The sequence below is a fragment of the Lemur catta genome, chromosome 1 (assembly GCF_020740605.2).
Source record: "Lemur catta isolate mLemCat1 chromosome 1, mLemCat1.pri, whole genome shotgun sequence".
Classification (NCBI taxonomy): domain Eukaryota; kingdom Metazoa; phylum Chordata; class Mammalia; order Primates; family Lemuridae; genus Lemur; species Lemur catta.
The window spans coordinates 73,358,758-73,381,623 of record NC_059128.1 but is presented as its reverse complement, the minus strand read 5'-3'; the positions used below and the strand labels follow the sequence as shown (position 1 = coordinate 73,381,623).

Sequence of the window (22,866 nt, the reverse complement as noted above, 5' to 3'; positions counted from 1 at the left end):
AAACATTCTTCATCCACTCAAAACCTATATGCTTTAGAGTTAATCACCCTAATAGACTGGCAAGATATACAAAGGAATAGAATATATAGGGTTGTGTTCTCTGTCGACCCTCAATAAAGAAATCAATCAAGTAAAGGATTTTGTCATAAAATAGCTAGAGTCCACATATATTTGAATGTTATAAGTTCTCTCTTTATCTAATTACCAAAAAAGGGTGTGACTGGTATTGGAAAACACATACAAGTATACATAACTGTGATTTTGACAGCTCTACCTTACTGTCCCCCCTTCTTCTTTAAGCTTTTATTTTAGAACATTTGAATTATCTGAAGGCTGCTGTTGATGGGCTCGCGAATACATACAATTGGTACAGGCTGTGATGTGACAAATATAAATCAGTTTTAGGAGACTATTTTTTATCTTCATTTATTGTGTGAGCTTTCAAAGTGTTTTCACATATCACAAAAGCTGATTTGCTTAAAGTTCAGGAACTACTTTGGGTCAACTTTAAAAAAGATAACCTCTACTCTATATAACTAATAAACAAATTAAGAAAACAGTCAAGAATACCTACCTTGAGAAATATCCTCTAAAGCTCTTCGAATGCCTCTATCAAAAGCCCTAGCATCAGCAGGACTTTGAAAGGTAAGGCCAAACTTCTTGTCATCAATCTTCCAGTGATGAAATGTTGGAGTGACCTTATTATAAATGAGGTCTTTTTTAAGCATACATTCCAAAACCACCTGCCAAAAGCCAAATGCCAAAAATTAATACACATATATCAAATGCATCTAATGTAGCTCTTAGATACAAACTGAGATAAGAAAAGCTATTATTTTTAATAATTAATTTAATAAATATTTTAAATAAATTGATAAAAAGGTCTTGCTACGTAATTTACTTCACAATGTCATTCAAGAAAGAGATTAAGATGAGTTAAAAAAGGTCATGCAGGCTGGGCACAGTGGTTCACGCCTGTAATCCCAGCACTTTGGGAGGCTGAAATGGGAGGATCACATGAGGTCAGGAGTTCAAAGCCAGCCTGGACAACACTGCAAGACCACATAGCTACAAAAAATTAGGTGGACATGGTGGTGGGTATCTGCAGCCCTAGCTACTAGAGGCTGTGGCAAAAGGATCACAAGAGCCCAGGAGTTCAAGGCTGCAGTGAGCTATGGTCAAGTCACTGCACTCCAGCCAGGGCAATAGAGCAAGACCTTGTCTCTTAAAAAAAAAAAAAAATCATGCATGTTGTAAATAGCATATTTATTTACTCCCATTTTAAAGAATACACACACACACACACACACACACACACACACACATACACACACACACCTCTATTCAAAATTTCCAGAAGAATATACCAGGAATTACTTCTGGGAAAGAGGCAAGTGAGTGATAGTAATAGAAATTTAACTTTTTAAAGTCACTTTCCTATGTTTCTTAAAAAATCTATTAATATTTTGTTTGAGGATTTAATGGTCATAGCAGTAGATCAAATACTCACTTTCCCACTTTCTCAGAATATGCATGTAAGTGAGTTACTTGACCTTTGAAAGCTTTAGTTTCCTCATCTCTAAAATAGGAATAGCAATATTAAATATCTCATAGTTTATATGGAATTACTGAATATGCATTTATGTAAAAAGTTTCATTTAATATGTGGGACTATATACCTTTGCTTTTTTTTCATTTTTATTTTGAAATTATTTCAAATTTATACAAAAGTAACAAGAATGTAGAAAATTCCTGTGTGCCCTTTACCTGTATTTGCCACATTAATTTTTAACATTCTCTCTGCATATTTCCATGTACAAACATTTATTTTACCCTGAACCATTTCAAAGGAGGTTACATATACTATGTTTCACTGCTCTTTAATACGTATATACTTCCTAAAAGCAATGGTATTCTCTTATGTAATCTAATTCAGGAAATTTAAAACTAACACAGCACTTATCTAATCTACAGTCCATATTCTACTTTTCTCCACTGTGCTAATAACATCTTCTATAACATTCTAAAAAATTTCCAGTGCAGGATCCACTCCAGGATCACACATTATATTTAGTTATAATGTCTCTTCAGTCCATCTGGAACAGCTCCTCAGCCTGTCTTTCATGACATTCATCATATACTTTTAATAAATGTTAGATGTAATTATTACTATATAAAACAAAAGTGGGTCTATTAGTGATTCTTATAATTAATCTAATTAATCAAAAACTAAAATTATACACCTTAATTATCTTAAGAATACCCATAAGAAAGCAGGAGAAAAACAATTAAAAATAATCCAAATAAAAACCAGATCCCATTATTCTACTTTATTCCTTCATAGCACTGCACTGATAATAATCTCAAATCATTTTTGTTTACTGTTTATCCCTACTGCTAGAATGTAAATGCTCGGAAAGTAGGGACTTGGACTTGTTTTCTGCCTAATTCCTGTACCCTGAACAGCATGTGACACATAATAAATGCTCAGTAAATAGTAAAAGATTGAATATCTTTTCACAACTTCCCCTCTATTCCAATCACCATTATCACTTGCTTGTCTTTTCCATGCATCTGCTCCTAATCTGCTCAGATAATTTTACTACTCTTTAGGTGGAGTAGTAATCTTTATAAAAAATATAAACCTTATCAGACCACTCTCTTGTTTCAATGTCTTGAAGGTCTTCTGAATGCTTTTAAGATCTACTAGGCAGTGCATGAGCTGGTCTCTGCCTATTTGAGTTGCACTCTCACTTCCCATTCTCCTCTTGACTCTCTATGCTCAAATTGCACTGATCTATCTTCTTTCATACCCTTCAGTGCCCTTGCAGTACTATTCCCTCTCTGTGGAATCCCTTTCTTCATCTTTACCTTATTAATAGCTCCTACTTATCTTTAAGATCTTAACTTATATATAACTTCCTAAAGAAGGCCTTTCCTGATCTTTAGACTGGATAAGGACTCTGATATACATTATTAAATATATCTGTAATTTTGAAATCTGAGTGATTCTTTGATTAATGCCTATCTCCCCCATTTGTCTATAAGCAGGGCGAGGGTAAAGAGCATGCTCCATTTGGCCATCACTGCATGCCCAGTCCCAGTCCTTAAACTACAGTAGCAGACATACACTAGGTACTCAACAGATACTTCTCCTCAGAAAAATGCATATGTGTATAAATTTTCAGACTTTATGCAATCCCATAGATCGTGGAGTGGAATCTCATTTATACTTTAGGAATGAATCAGGTTCATCACAGGCACTGGTTTGCTAGAGCCTGTTTATACTGGCTCTTATGAGCCAGACATTAAATTTTCAGAAATTTTGCAAGTCATTATTAAAAGTGAAATCATATAACTTTACAATGAAATAAATTACATTTGAAATAAAGTAATAAATTCTTAAAAATCATTACTTCCTAATTATTTTACTATACTTTACAATTATCTGTGTTCTTGAGGGAGTTTATGTCTAGCATATCTGTATGATGGAAACACTATGTAGTGGTGTACTGTTGCTCATTTCTTCCCAATGCCTTATGTAATGATGTCATATTGAATGAAAGCAGTCAAGGTAGGAGTACACAAATGCTATAAATCATTGCCTTTTGTCCCTTCTTGAAAGCTGATTGTTAAAAATTTGTCAGCGTACCACTGAATACAATGATTCTTGATAGTAAGTCTTATTAATTCAGGAATAAATAATCAAGAAAGTGATTAAGATTCAGTCTTACCTGTTTATAGGCAATGTAATAAAATTGTCTCAAGAGTTTTGCTTTCTATAATTTGATGACTCTCCATGTATTAGAAAAGAATGAACATATATATTCACGGCTTTTATGAGTCAGCACTTTGCTAAGGCATATTATACACAACAATCATTTTTTAACAACCACCGCCATAATAATTCATGATTAAATTCTGGAATTCAAGGAGAAGTAAATATTGGTGTAATGGGCTACTGTAACATTTTTAGTATATTCATAAACAGTGGGGAAAGCTATGTTTTATAAAACAATGCTAAACTGGCATTGTTTAAAAAGCAGAGGTCATAAAAAACTGAGTTTGATCCTGTAGTTTTTACTATATAAAAAAATCACTAACTTCATTTTTAATACGTCAAAATATTACTGAATAATCCCCTCTTCAATTTTCAAATAATATTATTCAACTGTTTATTCTCAGATAAATAAAATTTCAACATAATCTACACTAATCTCCACCTCTTGTTTTCAAATGTTATATATTTATAGAGCCTCCCAAAACTCATTGAAAAATGAGTTTGAAAAATGAGCTTTAAAATGCACTAAGGAAATCAGAAGGATAATGAACTAGCTTACTGACTCATACAAATAACCTATGAACTAAAAGTCATGAAAATATTGTGTTTAAGCCTCATATAAAATTTTTTATTGTTTACTTTTATCTATAAAATATCAGAAAGAAAGCCAGGTGCAGGGAACTAGCACTCTGGGAGGCCAATGTGGGAGGATGACTTGAGGTCAGGAGTTCAAGACCAGCCTGAGCAAGAGCGAGACCCCATCTCTACAAAAAATAGAAAAATTAGCTGGACATGGTGGCATGCACCTGTAGTCCCAGCTACTTGGGAGGCTGATGCAGGAGGATAGCTCGAGCCTGGGAGTTTGAGGCTTCAGTGAGCTACAATGATGCCACTGCACTCTAGTCAGGGTGACAGAGCAAGGCTGTCAAAAAAAAAAGAAAAACAAAAAAGGAAAAAAATATTTTGCTGTTGATATTAATATATTTAATATAATGTAACATAAAACATTTAAGAAAAGGCTTCTATGGCAGTATCTATGACGGATTTAGGAATAGGTAGTGGAACAGAAGAAAGGCAGGTAATCTATTGACACAATCACCCAACATCTTTGTAGATAATTTTTAGGATATGCCTCCTAGAAGACTCTGCATCAGTATTTTAATAGGGATTGCACTGAATCTATGGAACACTTTGGGTAGTATAGACATTTTAATAATGTTGATTCTGCAGATCCATAAGCGTGGTATGTTTTTCCATCTGTTTACTTTCTCTTTTTATTTCCTTCCTCACTATTTCAAAGTTCTCCCAGTAGAGGTCTTTCACCTCCTTAGTTAAATATATTCCTAGGTATTTTATTTTCTTTGTTGCTGTTGTGAAAGGTACTGAGTCTTTGATTTGGTTCTCAGCCTATTTTTGGCATATATGAATGCTACTGATTTGTGTACACTGATTTTGTAACCTGAGACTTTGCTGAGTTTATTCATCAATTCCAGTAGTCTCTTGGCAGAATAGTTGGGGTTTTCTAGATATAAGATTATAACGTCAGCAAAGAGCGATAGTTTGATCTTTTCTGCCCCCATCTGGATACCCTTAATGCCAACATCATTTTTTGCAGATCTAGGAAAAATAATTCTATGCTTCGTATGGAACCAGAGAAGACCCTGTATAGCCAAAGCAACCTTAAGCAAAAAGAACAAATTGGGAGGCATCAATTTACCAGACTTCAAGCTATACTACAAGGCTATAGTAACTAAAACAGCCTGGTACTGGCACAAGAACAAAGACATAGGCCAATGGATCAGAACAGAGAACCCAGATATAAAACCATCCTCACATTGCCATGTGATCTTTGAAAAAGCAGACAAAAACATACACTGGGGAAAAGAATCCCTATTTAATAAATGGTGCTGGGAAAATTGGATAGCCACATGTAGAAGACTAAAACAGGATCTGTATCTCCCACAACTCAGAAAAATCAACTCACGATGGATAACAGACTTAAACCTATGGCATGAAACCACAAGAATTCTAGAAGAAAAGGTTGCAAAAACTCTTATGGGCATCCGCCTTGGCAAAGAATTTTTGAAGAAGGTCCCCAAAGCAATCACAGCAAACAAAAATAAATAAATGGTATCTGATCAAATTAAAAAGCTTCTGCACAGCCCAGGAAACATTTATTAGAGTGAATAGACAATCTACCGAATGGGAGAAAATATTTGCATGCTATATATCTGATAAAGGGCTGATAACTAGAATCTATAAAAAACTCAAGCAAATCAGCAAGAAAAAAAATCAAAAAAGTGGGCAAAAGACACGAACAAAAACTTTTCAAAAGAAGACAGACTAATGGCCAAAAAATATATGAAAAAATACGTAACATCTCTAATCATTGGGGAAATGCAAATCAAAACTGCAATGAGATATCACTTAACTCCAGTGAGAATGGCTTTTATCAAAAAGTCCCAAAACAACAAATGTTGGTGTGGATGCAGAGATAGGAACACTCATACACTGTTGGTGGGACTGCAAACTAGTACAGCATCTATGGAAAGTAGTATGGAGATACCTTAAAGAACTAAGAATGGAATTACCATTTAATCCAGCAATCCCACTACTGAGTATTTACCCAAAGGAAAAAAAGACATTCTATAAAAAAGACACTTGCACTCGAATGTTTATAGCAGCACAATTCACAATTGCAAAGATGCGGAAACAACCCAAGTGCCTATCAATACATGAGTGGATTAATATGTATACCATAGAGTACTACACAGCCATAAAAAGGTAAACTAATACCTCTTGTATTAACCTTGACAGAACTAGAGACCATTCTTCTAAGTGAAGTGTCATAAGAATGGAAAAACAAACACTGTATGTACTCATCAGTAAATTGGGACTGATCGATCAACACTTACATGCACATATGGAAATAACATTTATCAGAAATCAAGCGGGGGATGGGAACATGAAGACGAGATGGGTAAATTCACACCTAATGGGTACAACGCACACTATCTGGTGGATGGGCACACTTATAACTATGACTCAAACAGTACAAAGGCAATTTATGTAATCAAAACATTTGCACTCTTGTAATATTCTGGAAAAAAAAAAGATCACTGCATCCCTCAACATTGACATAATTCTCACAGTCTCCATGTCCAAAGTGTAACAATTTCTTATCCGTTTAAGCCATGTAATATACTAGAAAGTTGTTTTGCTTTTGACTTTAAGCAGCATTAAAAAATGTACATTCATCACATTAAGGACAATGTATAATATACCTTCATTAAGCAACAGAGATATCAATTGTCAAATTAAAAAATAATCAATGGGATTGAAAGTTGTATCCTCCCAAAAAATGTAGGAAGAAAGCCTCAAAAGACTTTTACCATCATGTGATCAATACTAAATCTACATTCCTGAAAAGCAAAAATAATTTCAACGGCTAGAAGGATATTTAAAAACTATTGAATTCTGCTGCATTTAATTCTGCGGCATTGCTCCTCCACCACTATGTCAGAAGAATGTGTTTTGACTTTAACCCACTGCAATCTTCACTACATTAATTCTGTATCTTAAGGTAACAGTAATGTTGGTATTAACAGACATATAGGAAACAAAGTTCAAATCTTACCATAATTGTGATTGGCATAATTAGCAAATAAATTGTAGAAAATAGCAATCACATCTTTGACAAGAGATTATAAACAACCAATCCAATATTATCAAATGAATATTTACTCTGTAGGAAAGATAAGGTAAAGGGATAAATTATTTCTGGACAACAGGGAGTTATACCTATTAATTACCAATGTAGTAAACTAAAAGGTTCTCTATCTCATAGGCCTGAAGTGGTTATTGTATTCTCCCAGAATACATGACTTATCTTTGTAAGAGAGGATGTGGAACAAAAGGAAATAAATAACTGAGTCCTGTTAAGGCTATTCTAAAGGCAACTTCCAGAAGACATTAATAACAATCTTAACAATATTCAGTCTACAGTTTTTAAACTTGAAATACACACCCCTAATTCTAATTAATAGCTCAATAAACTTCTTGCTGGGATTAAACAGTTCTGGAAATATGTGAATTTCATCAGGCCATGATAATCCTGAATGACATTTATAAATTACAGAGTAAAGATAAACTTAAAAGTAGATCAGTGGCCTACCCTCATTTCTACCCAAAAGATAGTTTATATCAAATTAATAAATAGAAAGGATATCAAGAGTATAAACAGCTATTATAAAGTGAATTATTAAATAAGACTGAATCAACAAGAATAACTACAAAAAATATGTTGCTCAAGTAATTGACATTTATAACCCTTAGCTGATCCATTAAGAATGTGGCTGGTTGAGGCTGGGTGGTGTGGGTCACGTCTGTAATCCTAGCACTCTGACAGGCTGAGGCAGGAGGAGAGTTTGAGCTCAGGAGTTTGAGATCAGCCTGACCCCTGAACAAGACTGAGACCCAGTTTCTACTAAAAACAGAAAAAATTAGCCAGGCATGATGGCGCAGCACCTGTGGTCCTAGCTACTCAGGCGGCTGAGGCAGAAGGATAGCTTGAGCCCAGGAGTTTGAGGTTGCTGTGAGCTAGGAACCTATGTTATCTACATTCTAATAAACAAATAGGGGGAAAGAAGGAGTTCTCTTCTGGATAATTTCTTTTTTTATTAATTCATACTCGTGTATTTCTTAATACTTTGGATTTATTACACACTCAATTTTAATTTTTTAAGTTAGACATTGAGTTCATTTTGTTTTCAGATCTTTATTTCCACTCTAAGCTTCTTTAGACTACAAATTGCCTTTTTAAATTCTGGCTTAGTTGCACTACACAAATATTTGTGTGTGCTATTTCATTATCTTTTGATTCTAAGGGTTTTCTAATTCTCATGCTGATTTCTTTGATTCATTAGTCATTTAGCAATAAGTATAATTTCTTTAAAAAGAATAGATATTTTAAACTGTTAATTTTTTATTTTACTGTATTATGTTTAGAGAATACAGTGTATGTCATAACTTGTATTTGTCAAGATATATTTTATGCTGTGGGTAAATGAATAATTTACTTAAATGTTCCACATATTTTGAAGAATGTATTTTTCAGGCATTTCATGCAAATTTTTGTGCATGTGTCCCATAGGTCAAACTTTTTATTTATTCACCCCTCCCCAGGTCAAACTTTTTAATGGTGGTATTCAGATCTGACAGTTGGAGATCTTCAGCCTTTGAGAGTTGAAGTACACACAAAAGATAAATAAGATTAAACTTTGCAAAGCCAAAACTTTATACTACAGTGAACTGAAGCTTTTTCAAAAGTCTGTGGACATTAGAAAGGACAAAAATCAATCTCCATCAAATCAATAAAATAGCAATAAAATCGATAAAATCAAATCAATAACTGAAGCTCCTATCTCAAGGAACAAGAAAAAGAGGGACAAAATAAAACCAAAGCAAGCAGAAAGAAAATAACAAACAGAAGTCAGTGAAAATGAAAACAGGAAATAAAGGAAAAATCAATGAAACAAAAATGGACTGACAAATTCGATGAGCAATGACACAAATCACCAATTACAGTAATGAAACAGAATATTGTTAAAGATTCTGTAGCTTTTAAAAGAATAACTGAATTACTAAGAACAACTTTATGCTCATAAATTAGAAAACTTAGAAAAAATGGACCAAAAATCACAAGTTACCAAAACTGAACCAAGATGAAACAGATAACCTGCATAGTCTGTAACAATTAAAGAAACTGATTTTGTAATTTTATATCTTCTGAAAAGATCTCCACACTAAGATAGTTTCACTGGAAAATTCTACCATTTAAAGAAGAACTAACACCAACTTTACATACTCTCTTACAGAAAACAGAATAGGAAGGAACACTTCCCAACTTACTTTAATGAGCCCAGTATAACCTTGACACCAATATTACACAAAGACAGTACAAAAAGGAAAAAAAACTATAAACCACTATCTCTCATGAACTTAAATACAAAATTCTTCAACAAAATATCAACAAATCAAATCCAGCAGTATATAAAAAATTATACACCATGACCAACTGTGATTTAGTTTAGATATACAAGGCTGATTCAACATTCAAAAATCAATCAATGTAATCTATCATATTAACAGGCTAAAGTTGTGATCATATCAACTGACATGGGAAAAAATATTTCCAAAACTCCAACACCCAGTCATGATAAAAATTATCAGCAAGTTAGAAATAGAAGGGAATTGTCTCAATTTGTTCAGAATGTCTATGAAAACCACTCCAGCCTAACATCATATACTAAAGGGTAAAAGAGTGAATTGTTTCCATTAAGATCTGGAACAGGGAAAGGATGTCCACTATTACCGCTATATTCAACATAGAACTGGAAGTTCTAACCACAGCAATAAGGAAAGAAAAAGACAAGGCATACATATTGAAAAGGAAGAAATAAAACTCTTCCTGTTTGTAGATGACATGATTGTCTAACATTAAAAAATCTCAGGCAATTTTCCAAAAAAAAAACCTTACAGTTCAGCCAAGTAACAGGATACAAGATCAACACATGAAAATGCATACATACACAATGTGTATGCAGTAACCAGAATTAAAAACACAATAGCATTTATAATTGCTGAAAAGAAAAGGCAACTCTTAGGTATACAATTAACAAAACACACAGGATCTACGTGCTAAAAAATAACAAAATACTAATGAAAAAATGCAAAGACCTAAATAGAGACACAGCATGTTCACAGAGACATAGAATGTTCATGGATTAGAAGACTTATCTTATTAAAGATGTAATTCTCCTTAAGTTGAATACAATTTAAGTTAACAAAATCCCAAAATCCCAGAAAGGTTTTTTGTAGATAGACAAGATTATTCTCAAATTTATATGGAGAGGCACAGACCCTAGAATAACTAACACAATCTTGAGAAAGTAAAGTACAATGGGAGAAATCTCTCTACCCATTCATTATTATGGCTTACGCTATAGCTACAGTAATAGTGTGTGGCAAAGGGATAGACAAATAGAGCAATGGAACATAACAGAGAACCTACACAAATATGCTCAACCTATTTTTTAACAGGAGTACAAAAGTAATTCAAAGGAGGAAGGACAATCTTTTCAACAATGGTATTGGAAAAACTGGACATTTATAGGCTAAAAAAAACCCAGCCCACCCCCTTGATCTAAGTATTACACCTTACACAAAAATTAATTTAAAATGGACCCTACGCTTACATATAAAACTATAATACCTTTAGGGAAAAAACATAAAATACATCTTCAGGACCTACAGCTAGGCAGAGTTCTTGGACTTGACACCAAAAGCATGATCCCTGAAAGGGAAAACTGATAAACTGAACCTTATTAAAGTTGAAACCTTTGCTCTGTGGAAGACCATGTTAAGAGGATGAACAGACAAGCCACAGATTGGGAGAAAATATTTTCAAACTACATATTCCAAAAAAGGACTAGTATCTAGAATATGTAAAAATTTCTCAAAACTCAAGAGTAAAAAAGCAAACAATTTAATGAGAAAAATGGGCAAAAGAACCAACATTTTATAAAAGAAGGTATAAATAATAAAATGAAAAGATATTCACCATCATCAGCCATTAGGGAAATGCAAATTAAAACCACAGTGAGTTATTATCACTACACACCTATCAGAATGACTAAAATAAAAAATAGTGACTATATGAAATGCTGGTGAGGATGCACAGGAAATGAACTGCTCACACACTGCTGGTGGCAATGTAACATGATACAGCCACTACAGGAAAAAGTTTGGCAGTCTCTTACAAAACTAAACATGCAACACCATACAACTTAGCAATTGCACAGTTGGTCATTTACTCCAGAGAAATAAAACTTACAGTCACAGGAAAACTTATACATGAATGTTCACAGCAGCCCTATTTGTATTAATAATAGCTTAGAAACAGGTTAGATGTCCTCAATGAGTCAACGGCTAAACAAACTCTGTACATATGTATAATAGAATACCACTCAACAAGAAAAAGGAACAAACTCCTGAGACAGTCAACCACCTGGATGAATCCTAAGGGAAACATGCTAAATGAAAAAAGATTACATACTTATGATTCCATTTTCATAACATTTTTAAAATGACAGAATTATAGAAACAATTGAGAGAACAGATTGATGGTTGCCAGACTAAGAGGGAAGTGGATGTGGTTATAAAAAAGCAAAAGGAAGAAGAGATTCTATTGTCACTGAACTGTTTTGTATTTTCTCTGTGGTGTAGGTACATGTGATAGACCTACATACAACTAAATACACACAAAAACAACTACAAGTAAAACTGAAGAAATCTGAATATGGTGGCTTGTATCCTGGTTGTGATATTACAATATAGTTTTGTAAAATGTTGCCACTGGAAAAACTGGGTAGAGGGTATCCAGAGGATTTCTATATTATTTTTTACAATAGCAATTAATCATCCACAATTATCTCAATAAAAATTTCCATTAAAAAAGTCTGTGGAACACTTGCAAAACCAGATTTCATAAAAATTAGTAACAAATTTTGGTGAGGGGGTGGGGAACATAAGAACACTTCCTTATCACGATAAAGGATATTTCAAAGCAACAGCCACGATCATACTTCTCTGTGCAACATCAGAAATTCCATTAAATTCACAAAGAAGATAAAGAGATCTTCAATCACCAATATTGTCTAACATTATTCTGGAAGTTCTAGCTGGCACCAGAAAAAAAGAAAAGTTGTAAGAAGAGCTTCAAAAGATACCAGAAATGATTTTTCTAAAAAAGGTATCATTTACAATAGTGCCCTAAATTTTTATGTGCCTAAGAAAAAACTCAAGTGAATGTACCTATGTGGGAAAAAAGATAAAAACTGTCTAGAGTTCTGAAAGAATAAGCAAAAATATACCCCACTCCGAAAAAGTTAAAGAAGACTAATGAGGAGAACTAGTACTAGCAGATGAACTAAACTCTACATAAAGTTACAATAATTTAAAAAGTGTACATACAAATCACAAAATACTACTCACCTCAGAATCAACCGACAGAACAGTGAAACTAAATAGGAGGTGCTATGAACTGGACTGTGTCCCCCACCCTACCAAATTCATATGTTTAAGTCCTAACACCCATTGTGACTATATTTGGACACAGGGCCTGTGAGGAGGTTATAAAGCCTTAAATGAGGTCAAAAAAGCAGGACCCTAAACTGACAGGGCTAGTGCCCTTCTAAGAGAAAGAGACAACAGAGCTCTCCCTGTCTAGGCTATGCGAGGACATCTTGAGAAGGTGACACTCTGCAAGCCAGGAAGAGCATCCTCACCAGAAACAGAAACTCAGCCAACACCTTGATGTTGGACTTCCTAGCATCCAGAACTGTGAAAAAATAAATTTCTGTTGTTTAAGCCATACAGTTTATTATATTTTGTTATGGCAGCCCAAGTAGACTAATACAGAAAGTTCAGTACACAGAAAGGACTCAAACTGTGGTTGATTAAATAAAGGAATAATACAATCAGCCAATCAATTAAAAGCATGACACATTCAAATTATAATTTAGATTCTAATAAAAGTAGTAAGGCAACATTTGGAAAGCTAATAAGATCAATAATTTGAGGTCAGAGTTTGGGCTTTAATTTAGCTACTGGGGAGGCTTTTACAGTTTAATGGCAATTGGAATTAACGGAAAGGATGTGAAATATATTATGAGATATATCACAATAAAGCATAAAAGAGAAAGAGGATAAATATGTGCAACTATTACACACCCATAATTAAATTTTTTTAATTTTTTAAAAAGAAAGATTAAGACAAGATAATCCTGATGAGCCTGACAGACCAAATCAACCAATATAAATCAATAAATAACTAAATAATGGAATGAGGCTAGTTTAAAATAAATGAAGAGTAAGGAGGAAATAGTCAATAAAAAGTGTGCTGAAGAAAGGTGAAAGTATTAAGCTGAAATTGTCTGATAAGAGAAAATAAAGGCAACCAGGAAGATAATCTGGGACATATTCACATTCCTTAATTTTCAGGCTCCAAAAGAAAGGGTATAGAAATATAACATGCAGATTTTTTTTCATCTTCAAAGAATACTGGCAATGTTAAAGAATTAACTGTTGCAAAACAACTGCTGGGAGAAAGTCACAAAATTCATTTTTGTACAGAAAGTCATTAATAATAGCACAATTGAGTACATTTTCAATGGACTGACCCTGGAATGCACAGGTAAACTTTGAAGTGGCTGAACGTCATTATTAGTGTTTCTCACAATTCTTCACAGCAAAATTCGTTTGCCTAAGCTACTTTAACCCAATTTTCCTATTTTTCTATTTGTGAAAATAAAAAGGAAACTCTTCCCCACCATTATTGTTTCCTGAGGATTAACAAGATGCCTCCCTGCATTCTCTATTCCACATAAACTCTTAATATACTATTCTTTATAGTTCCATATTTATTAATGTAAAAGAGGGGAGGGCACTGTCTTAAGTTCAATGCATGTTGCTTTTGATAACACATGAAAATGATTGCCTTTGAGAAAAAGATAAACACAAATGACATAAGGACCAGATTATAAATATTTTCTATGTTGAGATAAAGAGATGAAATTATCTTTAGGAAATTATTGGGGAATACTAAGGGAATATTAGACCCAAGCTTTAGAAATTTCCTTATGGTAGCTAGAGAAGCTAGAAGGAGCTAGGTAAAACTGGGCAATGAAAATAATTAGGAAGCTTATTTGCAGTAACACAGGCAAGATATGGGAGGGGCGGAGATTAAAAGAATGAAATAAAACCAACAATAAAGATCTGTAAAGTCAAAGGTACACCTGGTTGGGGGGTAGGGGGAAAATAAAGATCTGTTTGAGTAAGTGAAGGAATCATTGATAATTCCTAGGTTTTTATCTGTTATTGATGCACATTTTGATGCCATTCACCAAATCAAAAAGTTCAAGATCTTATATACGGTAGCGTTAAGAACTGAATCAAGAAGATAAATTCATTCTACTTTAGTACTCCTCAAGATTTAAGATCTGAACATAAAAACTAAAACATAATGCCTTATTCATAACATAAATCATCTTTACACAAATGTTACCCACCCTTCTCACTAAGGTCTTCCTTGGCTACTCTTTCTATATATTTTAACCAAGCTCTACCCCTCCCCTCAAAATTCCCTATACTTCTTTTCCCTAATTTTTTACCCTTAGCAATGTCTAGCGTATTATTTATTTTACTTAATTTATTATAATATTTACCTATCCCTCACTACAACATATAGTCCAGTCCCTTAAGAATTGAGATTTCTGCCTTTGTTTATATATTCCCAGTGCCTAAAACAGTATCTAGCACACAGTAGCTGCTCAACAATATTTGTTGCATGAATGAATGAAAGACTCATCTTTAAAAAGGGAGTATTAAAATGGAATACTGTAGGATTGAATGAAGTTCAGTAGACATACTGTCTCTACTGAAATGAATGAGTGGTTTAAGAGACTGATAGGAAAAATTTAGATTGAATTAAAAAAGAAAATAATAGAAAAGATACTGAAGCGAGAGGAATCTAGTGAAATTAGGAGAAAATTGGGGGCAAAAAGTAATACAGAAGATATGAAATCAAAGAGCAGCACGAAGAGAATAAAAAATAAATGACAGGAAATTATAAAATTCCTCAAATGGAACAGTTCTGGGTAACAACCAGATCCAGGAAAGTAGCTTGCTGAAATGAAGAACAGAAGGTCAAGACTGCAAAGAAAAGTAGCCAAGAATGATGATGAGGCTCAGATGTGGAAAAGCTGACTATGGGAAGGAACTGCTAAGGTCAGTAGCTGAAAATGAAACCTAGAAGATGGTGATCTGAACGGGACATAGAGTCAATAATGGGATTTATTATGTATGTGGGCGATTGAGTAATAACTTGTAAGGGGAATAAGGAATAATAAAAATGCTGCACCATATGTATTAACTCTGTGGTATTACAGTGAATAAGAGAACCTATATCTTTGTTTTTTTGTTTTTTTTTTTTTAAAGAACCTAGTATCTTTCAAGAGACAAAACTGCTAAGAAGGCTGAATCCTAAGGAAAAGCTAGTTAAGGCAATTAGTTTTTAGTGGAGGAGCACTTCTATAGGAGGATTGAGGTTTCACAATGGAATAATTCACAGAAGCACAGTGGAAAAGCTTAGCAGGAAATTCTTGTTCTGTACTTTTATATAAAAGTTCAACCGAAGGCAGAAAGATGTTTCCCTGGTCTTTTAAGATTTCCCCATGATAGAAAGGGAGTGAGTCTCATTTTTAATAAAGCTACTGATATATTATAACTATTTTATTTTCCTTCTAGAAAACAAATATTCTAATTTTGTTTTAAGCTCCAATAACAGGAAAGAAATCCCATTTTAAAAATGTGTTCTTTTTGAACAATAGACCCATTCATTTTAAAGGCACTTTAATTTCTATATAAAAAACTTATCCACAACCTAATTACTTATTAATCCTACAAACAATTCCTTAATCTCTTTGGCAACTTCCTAAACTGGAACTATTTCTTGCTTTTCATTTCTCCATTTCAATATTACCTTTGTCACTCTAAGTTTATAATGGTAGCTGTTTTATAACCTTGCATTTTCTTGTTTGCACAGAGCATCTTCAGTAATTCAGGTGTTTTAAAGGAGTCCTAACTATATCCTTCTACTTAGCCTATTCCATCTTTTATAATATCTTAGCACATAATATACTTAAAAAAGCATAACTTTAGCAAATTTTAATAAAATTAGCAAATTTACACTATTTTGTTGTCTACTGTGTAAACTTCTTAAAAAGTGATTTTAGATCCCCATAGTAATTAAAAACTGTGGTCAGTAGTGAATAGATATTTCAGCAAACTTTTTATGTTATTATATTATTGACCGTTAATTCGAGTACTTATAAAGAATCTAAAAGTGTATAATCCAGTGTTTTAAATTTACGTATCACATACAGTTCAACTAAAAATGGTCAAATAACAACCTATTTTGATAAAACATCTGTAAGATATTAGTGTACTTCTCACAAAGAAGAACCACTGTATCTAATGAAAACTAAATGTAAAAGAGAAAGTTTCTATCATGGGGAATGTGGAGCTCTATGTAAAAATTACCTACACAAATCAACAGCTGAATTAAGGGCTGTAAACATTTAGAATAAAATGGAGGATACAGTTTATATACATTAAGAAAGAGGCTCTAAGAATCTGTTCTTGATAAAGACAATTCCATCCCCAAATGTCTGCTAGATAGGTAGTACTTTCATTTTCTTAGGCTACAACACCAAAGCCTGGTGTTCCTTTCAAATTTTTTCTCAATCATCAATAAAGTATGAAAGCCAATTACGTAGAGCAGCGCTTTCCAACATTTCTCCTTGGGCACACAGAGAGAAGTAGCATTTCTAAGGCAGGCAGTCTGGAGTCTACAGCTACTTTAACCTATTCCTGGCACACAGGCTGAGCAGCTCTAATTTAAAGTATCAAAAGGATAACACAGAAAATAAACTCTACCTTTTTAGGCATCATAAAGCAAAGTAAGTTATAGGTAATCAACACAGGAAATAATCATTTCTAATCATTCTGAGTGAACGAATGAATGAAACAAATGAGCAATGATCCAATTACACGAAATGATGTCTTCTTGAAAAAGTCCTGGACAGCCTGCTCTTTATTTGTTCCCCTTTTCTTCTTATTATTATTTATTCATTTATTTTGAGACAGAGTCTTGCTCTTTTGCCCTGGCTAGAGTGCCATAGTGTCAGCCTAGCTCACAGCAACCTCAAACTCCTGGGCTTAAGCCATCCTTCTGCCTCAGCCTCCCGAGTAGCTGGGACTACAGGCATGTGCTACCATGCCCGGCTAATTTTTCTATATATATTTTTAGCTGTCCATATAATTTCTTTCTATTTTTTTAGTAGAGATGGGGTCTTGCTCTTGCTCAGGCTGGTCTCGAACTCCTGACCTCAAGCGATCCTCCTGCCTCAGCCTCCCAGAGTGCTAGGATTACAGGTGTGAGCCACCACGCCCGGCCTGTTCTCCTTTTCTTGTAAGGGTGAAATATAACCTTTGGGAAGTGTAACAAGATCTATTTTTAGTATAAGTAATTGTAAATCAAAGGCTGGAAAAGTCTTCAGCCCAAGTGGTTCTCTCATCATTGAGAAAAGCCCTCTTCCTTCTTCACTACTATTACCAGTATTCTAACTTAATGAACACTCTTTAGAATATTATCTAGGATTTAGTAGCCACACAAGTGGCCATACGCTCCTCTTCTTAGTATAATATTTATTCTTTCTTAAACGGTACAGGTTTTATTCATGGGTATGAGGGACAAGAATCTCACTTCTAGAATTCACCTAAGGTAGTCGATTCTAAGATATGACCAACAGGAAAAACAGGTACAGAACAGTGTTTAGCAAGTATCTTTTATATAATTAACTATAACATAGAAACAACTATTAAAATGTACTGTTTATTCACTGAGAAGGTTTTTAAAAGTAAGCAATCATTAATTTAGGAGGAATCTTATAGATTTACAGACTCAGTAATCACAGAGTACTTCTTTAAAAAAAAAATTCAAGAAACTGGAACCCAGAAAAATGGATTAAAATAAAACCAATCAATAAAAATACCTACAGAAATGGACATTAATGATTCCAAAAATGCAGTAATAATGAAAAAGAATACGTGTATACTTCAATTCTGTTATTGGGCTCTTCAGAACCAGTCTTGGTCAGAAGCAGCTAATTAATCTGCTTATTTCAATGTCACTGTATCATTTGTCTTTAGACTCCACAAGACTTTACTATTTTAATTTATAGCCATGAGTAATTGCCTCTGCCCTTGATCATACAAGTCCCCATAACCTAGAATGCTTTACTATAGCTAACTCCTGTAAGAAATAATGGCAACTGTCCAACTGAAAGTCATTTTTTTCATTATGCCTACACTAAGATATGTTCATTATCCCTGTTTCACAAATAACAAGCTTCCACAAGGAGAAATGGTTAGGTGAAACAATAGGTGTTCTGATTCTTGGTTAGTACTTCTAGCAGAAGAATCTATTTTCTTGTTAGTCTACCATGATTCTCCACCCTGGGCCTAGGTTAAGTGCTCTTTATTTTTAAGCCCTGTCATAGGGAATAAATTTGTGTTCTGTTTGAATTCCAGGTTGATTTTCACTAGCTTTATGTTAAAGCCACACCCTGAACAACCACCTAATCTACCAAACTGAGCTATTTCTGATCAGCCTCACTACCAGTTATATAGATTTGGTCCCTTATTATCCTAAAGTAAACTGTTCATCTTCATCATATCCAATATTCTGTTTCACTGATTTTCTTTATTTCACACCTAGTCATTTGTTCCTTGTTCTTGTATTTCTTGCAAGCTTTTTTTCTCCTCCAACTCTTACTCCATATTTAACTTCCTTCTTCAACTTTTCTATTCTTACTTAAAACAAGTTTCACTATAAAATGATGACTTAGATCTTCACTCTTTTACTCAGTTTCTAAAATTTACAATTTCTTCTCTAACAACATTCTCCAGTTACCATTAGCTCAGACTAGAAGCATTATACTCTAGGACAGGCCACCATAGGCCCTTTCTTAGATGTCTCCCAGCTCAAAAAAGTATTAGCATATGCCAGATACCATTTTACTCAAGGCCAGAACCACCTTTAAATATTTAAACGTTTTCAAGAGACATATTAAATTTATTATTATATATTCTCTTCTGACTTCAACTGGGGTTTCCTACAATACTAAAAGCACATTCCAGATAATTGAGAAATATTATACAAGGTGTAACACAGGTGAATTATAATCTCATAAAACAGTTGAAAGGCTTTCAAGACGATTTGGGATAACTCCCTTTAACTGAGGAAGAAATTGGGGTACAGTCAAGTTAGGCAATTTTCTATATTACTGAAATGATTCAGTGGTAAAAAAATATGAAGAAACCAAGATCCAAAACTAAAAGTAGGTTGTATTCAAAATGTTCATGTATGAAAGAATTATTTGGAACTTAAAACACATTTCCAATAGAAATAACACAGGTGCTAAATAAAGTGGTTCACAAATATATACTTAAAGAGAATTCTAGTTATTTCCAAGGGTCTTAGAAATTTTTTGACACTTTATTTTGATTTTGCTTCTAAGTGTATGTTCTCCTTTTCCTTAATGTAGAAATAACACTAACAGAACTCAGCTTTTTCTGATATAATTGTTTTTGGGTCACAAATGAAATAAAGAAGGTGAAAGAGCTTTCCAAACTAATTAAAAGAGAGCAAATAACTGACACTATCAAAGGTTAGACTGAAATTTTAAAATACATACATGTAAGAAAAGATTCACGTGAATCAAAGATAACAGTGTTAAAAATTATGCTGGGCACCAGATAGTTTTATGAGCCTAGAATAAGTAAATTAATATGGGGAATGACTTTGGCTATGTTCCAATAAAACTTAATTTACAGATACTGAAATTTTAACTTTATATACTTCTTATGTTTCACAAAATTATTATTCTTTGATTTTTTTTTCAACCATTTAAAAATATAAAAACCATTCTTAGCTCACAGGCCATATAAAAACAGGTGGCAGGCCTGAATTTGTCTTGTGGATTATAGTTTGTCAATCTCTAGTCTAAGGAATAGTGGGGAGAGGGGAAGGCAGGATGTAACTAGTTTAATAGTAAGGGGACTATTCATGAATGTACCTGCATTAAACCTAAAGGGAAAAGCAGCACCCCACCTCCAACAAGTATACACTAATGCCAGTCCCAGTAAAAAGGAAAATGTCATATTTCACTGTCTTTAACATAAAAACAGCTCTAGAAACTTAATCATTGTTTCATAGACAAATATAATTCTCATAAGTAACAGTATACTAACCATAATTTTAGTTTTGCAGAATTATAATTCGTTTTGCAGAAAATATTCTAACATTATAGCAATAGATACATAATTCATTACCATTTTGTCCCTGAGTCGCTCTCCACGGATAAAAAAGTCTGCACAGCCATTCTCTTCCTGATGAGGGACTTTGAAGACAGTGACGCTGCTTAGTCCACTCCCTCCAAGTGGTAACCATCCACCACTTGAGTCATCTCGGGTCATCACCACAGCTCGCACTCGTGCATAACTATTACTAAAATAGATGCAAAGATCAGGAATTAGCTTTTCCATAAACAAAAAACAGCCAAGCTGTCAGTCTTATTTCAGAAACCAAACACCACATTAGTTAATGTGTGGTGACTAAAGTATTTACTACTTCCATGACAGTCCACAGAAAGTAACCTACTTGACGAGGTCAAAAACCACAAACTAACTTTATAGGTTACCCTTTATTTTGAAGAATAACCTTATAAAGACTACAGACCTCTTATTTCAATTCATCATTTCAGTAGTTCAAGCACATCTGGCTGCCATGGAACAAGTTGTAAAGGACCCCAGAGACAAATACTGACAAACTACATAGGTTACCATCAAATTTGTCTATGTATGCACTTTTGCTGTAATATTATAACCCAGATAAATTATTGCTGTATTTTAGCACATTTAATTGTGGCATCTCAAAGTTTCTTAACAGTTCTGGAATACATTATAAATAAAATGCTGAAACAAACATGCTTAGCTTAGATGCCACATTTTATTTTTTCTACCAACTGGGAATCTAAACCACTTAGACAAATGTTCTGTTTAAATTAATTAAAAGGCAAATTGTTCTATTGAAACCTTTCATACCTTTCTTCTGGCAGTCTCTATTCTTAAAAGAAACTACATTCTAGTTTCATTTCAGAATCATTTCCCAATATTACTAACTCTTCTTTACACAAAATCTAGAAAATATGTTTAATATACTAAATGTTCTACACAATTCACCTCTAAGCATTTTAGTTCTGAAAACTTTTAATACAATAAATATTAATGAATCCTTTCTAAAAGTAGTATATCTTGCTGACTTCTTAGAAAAGTATACTGAATGTAACTTAACCACGCCTTGGTTAGTATGAATATCAATTGAGGTTCTAGGTAACAATTCTGTGGTTCTTAACATATGTCTGCTTTAAGTTGCCAACTGCTACTTCTGTTGTTATTGTGCTTATCTGAAAGCTCTCCCCTGCTTTTTTTAACTTTATATATTTATGTTTACTGAGGTATACTTTACATACAATAACACTGTAATTATATGTAAAATAAAGCATCGATTTTAAACATACAGAATTGAACAAATTCTGACAAATGTAATACATTTGTTGCTATGATCCAAATGTTTGTGTCCCCCCACCAAAAACTCTATGTTTAAATCCTAACCCCCAAGGTGATGGTATTGGGAGGCGGGATTTTTAGGTGATGATTAGGGCATTTTCAGTGCCCTTATAAAAAAGACCCCAGAAATCCTAGCTCACCCTTCCACCATGTGAAGACACAGCTAGAAAGCACCATCTATCAGCCAGGAAATAGGCCCTGAAAAGACACTTAATCTACTGGCACCTTATCTTGGACTTCCCAGCCTATAAATTTTTGTTGTTTATAAGGTAGCCAGTTTATGGTATTTTGCTATAGCTGTCTGAACGAACAAAGACACGTGTATAACCAACATGAAAAATCAAAACATGGAATCTTTTCAACTCTCCAGAAAATTCCCTTATGCTGGACATAGAGATCAGTTTTGCCTGTTTTGGGCCTACATATAAATGGAATCAAACAGAATTACAACTTGTACCCTTTCTGTCTTACTTCTCTAATGTTGTTTTGGGTATCAGAATTTTTTTTTTAACTAAGTAGTACTCTAATTAAATAAATATATCACAATTTTTTTATTCTTTTTTACACTGACAGACTTTTGGATTGTTCCTCGTTGTTGGCTATTATGAACAAAGCTGTTATAAACATTCTTGTACAAGTTCTTTTGTGAACATCTTTTCATTTCTCTTAATCACCTAGGAATGGAATTAATGGGTTACAAGATATACACATGTTAAACTATATGAGAAACTAACAAACTCTTTTCCAAAGTGGTTGTACTGTTACACATTCCC

General features: G+C 33.6%; 1 protein-coding gene across 1 annotated transcript in view; it reads right to left on the bottom strand.

Annotated features, from left to right (window-relative positions):
* SPRED1 (sprouty related EVH1 domain containing 1) overlaps nt 1-22,866 on the bottom strand; it is a 100,441-nt gene that overhangs the window by 29,610 nt on the left and 47,965 nt on the right. Inside the window, exons 2-3 of the mRNA XM_045527967.1 lie at nt 20,798-20,972; nt 575-743 (exon numbers count right to left, since the gene is read on the bottom strand). Of these exons, the coding sequence (XP_045383923.1) occupies nt 575-743; nt 20,798-20,972 (344 nt within the window). The remainder of the gene's footprint in view (nt 1-574; nt 744-20,797; nt 20,973-22,866) is intronic.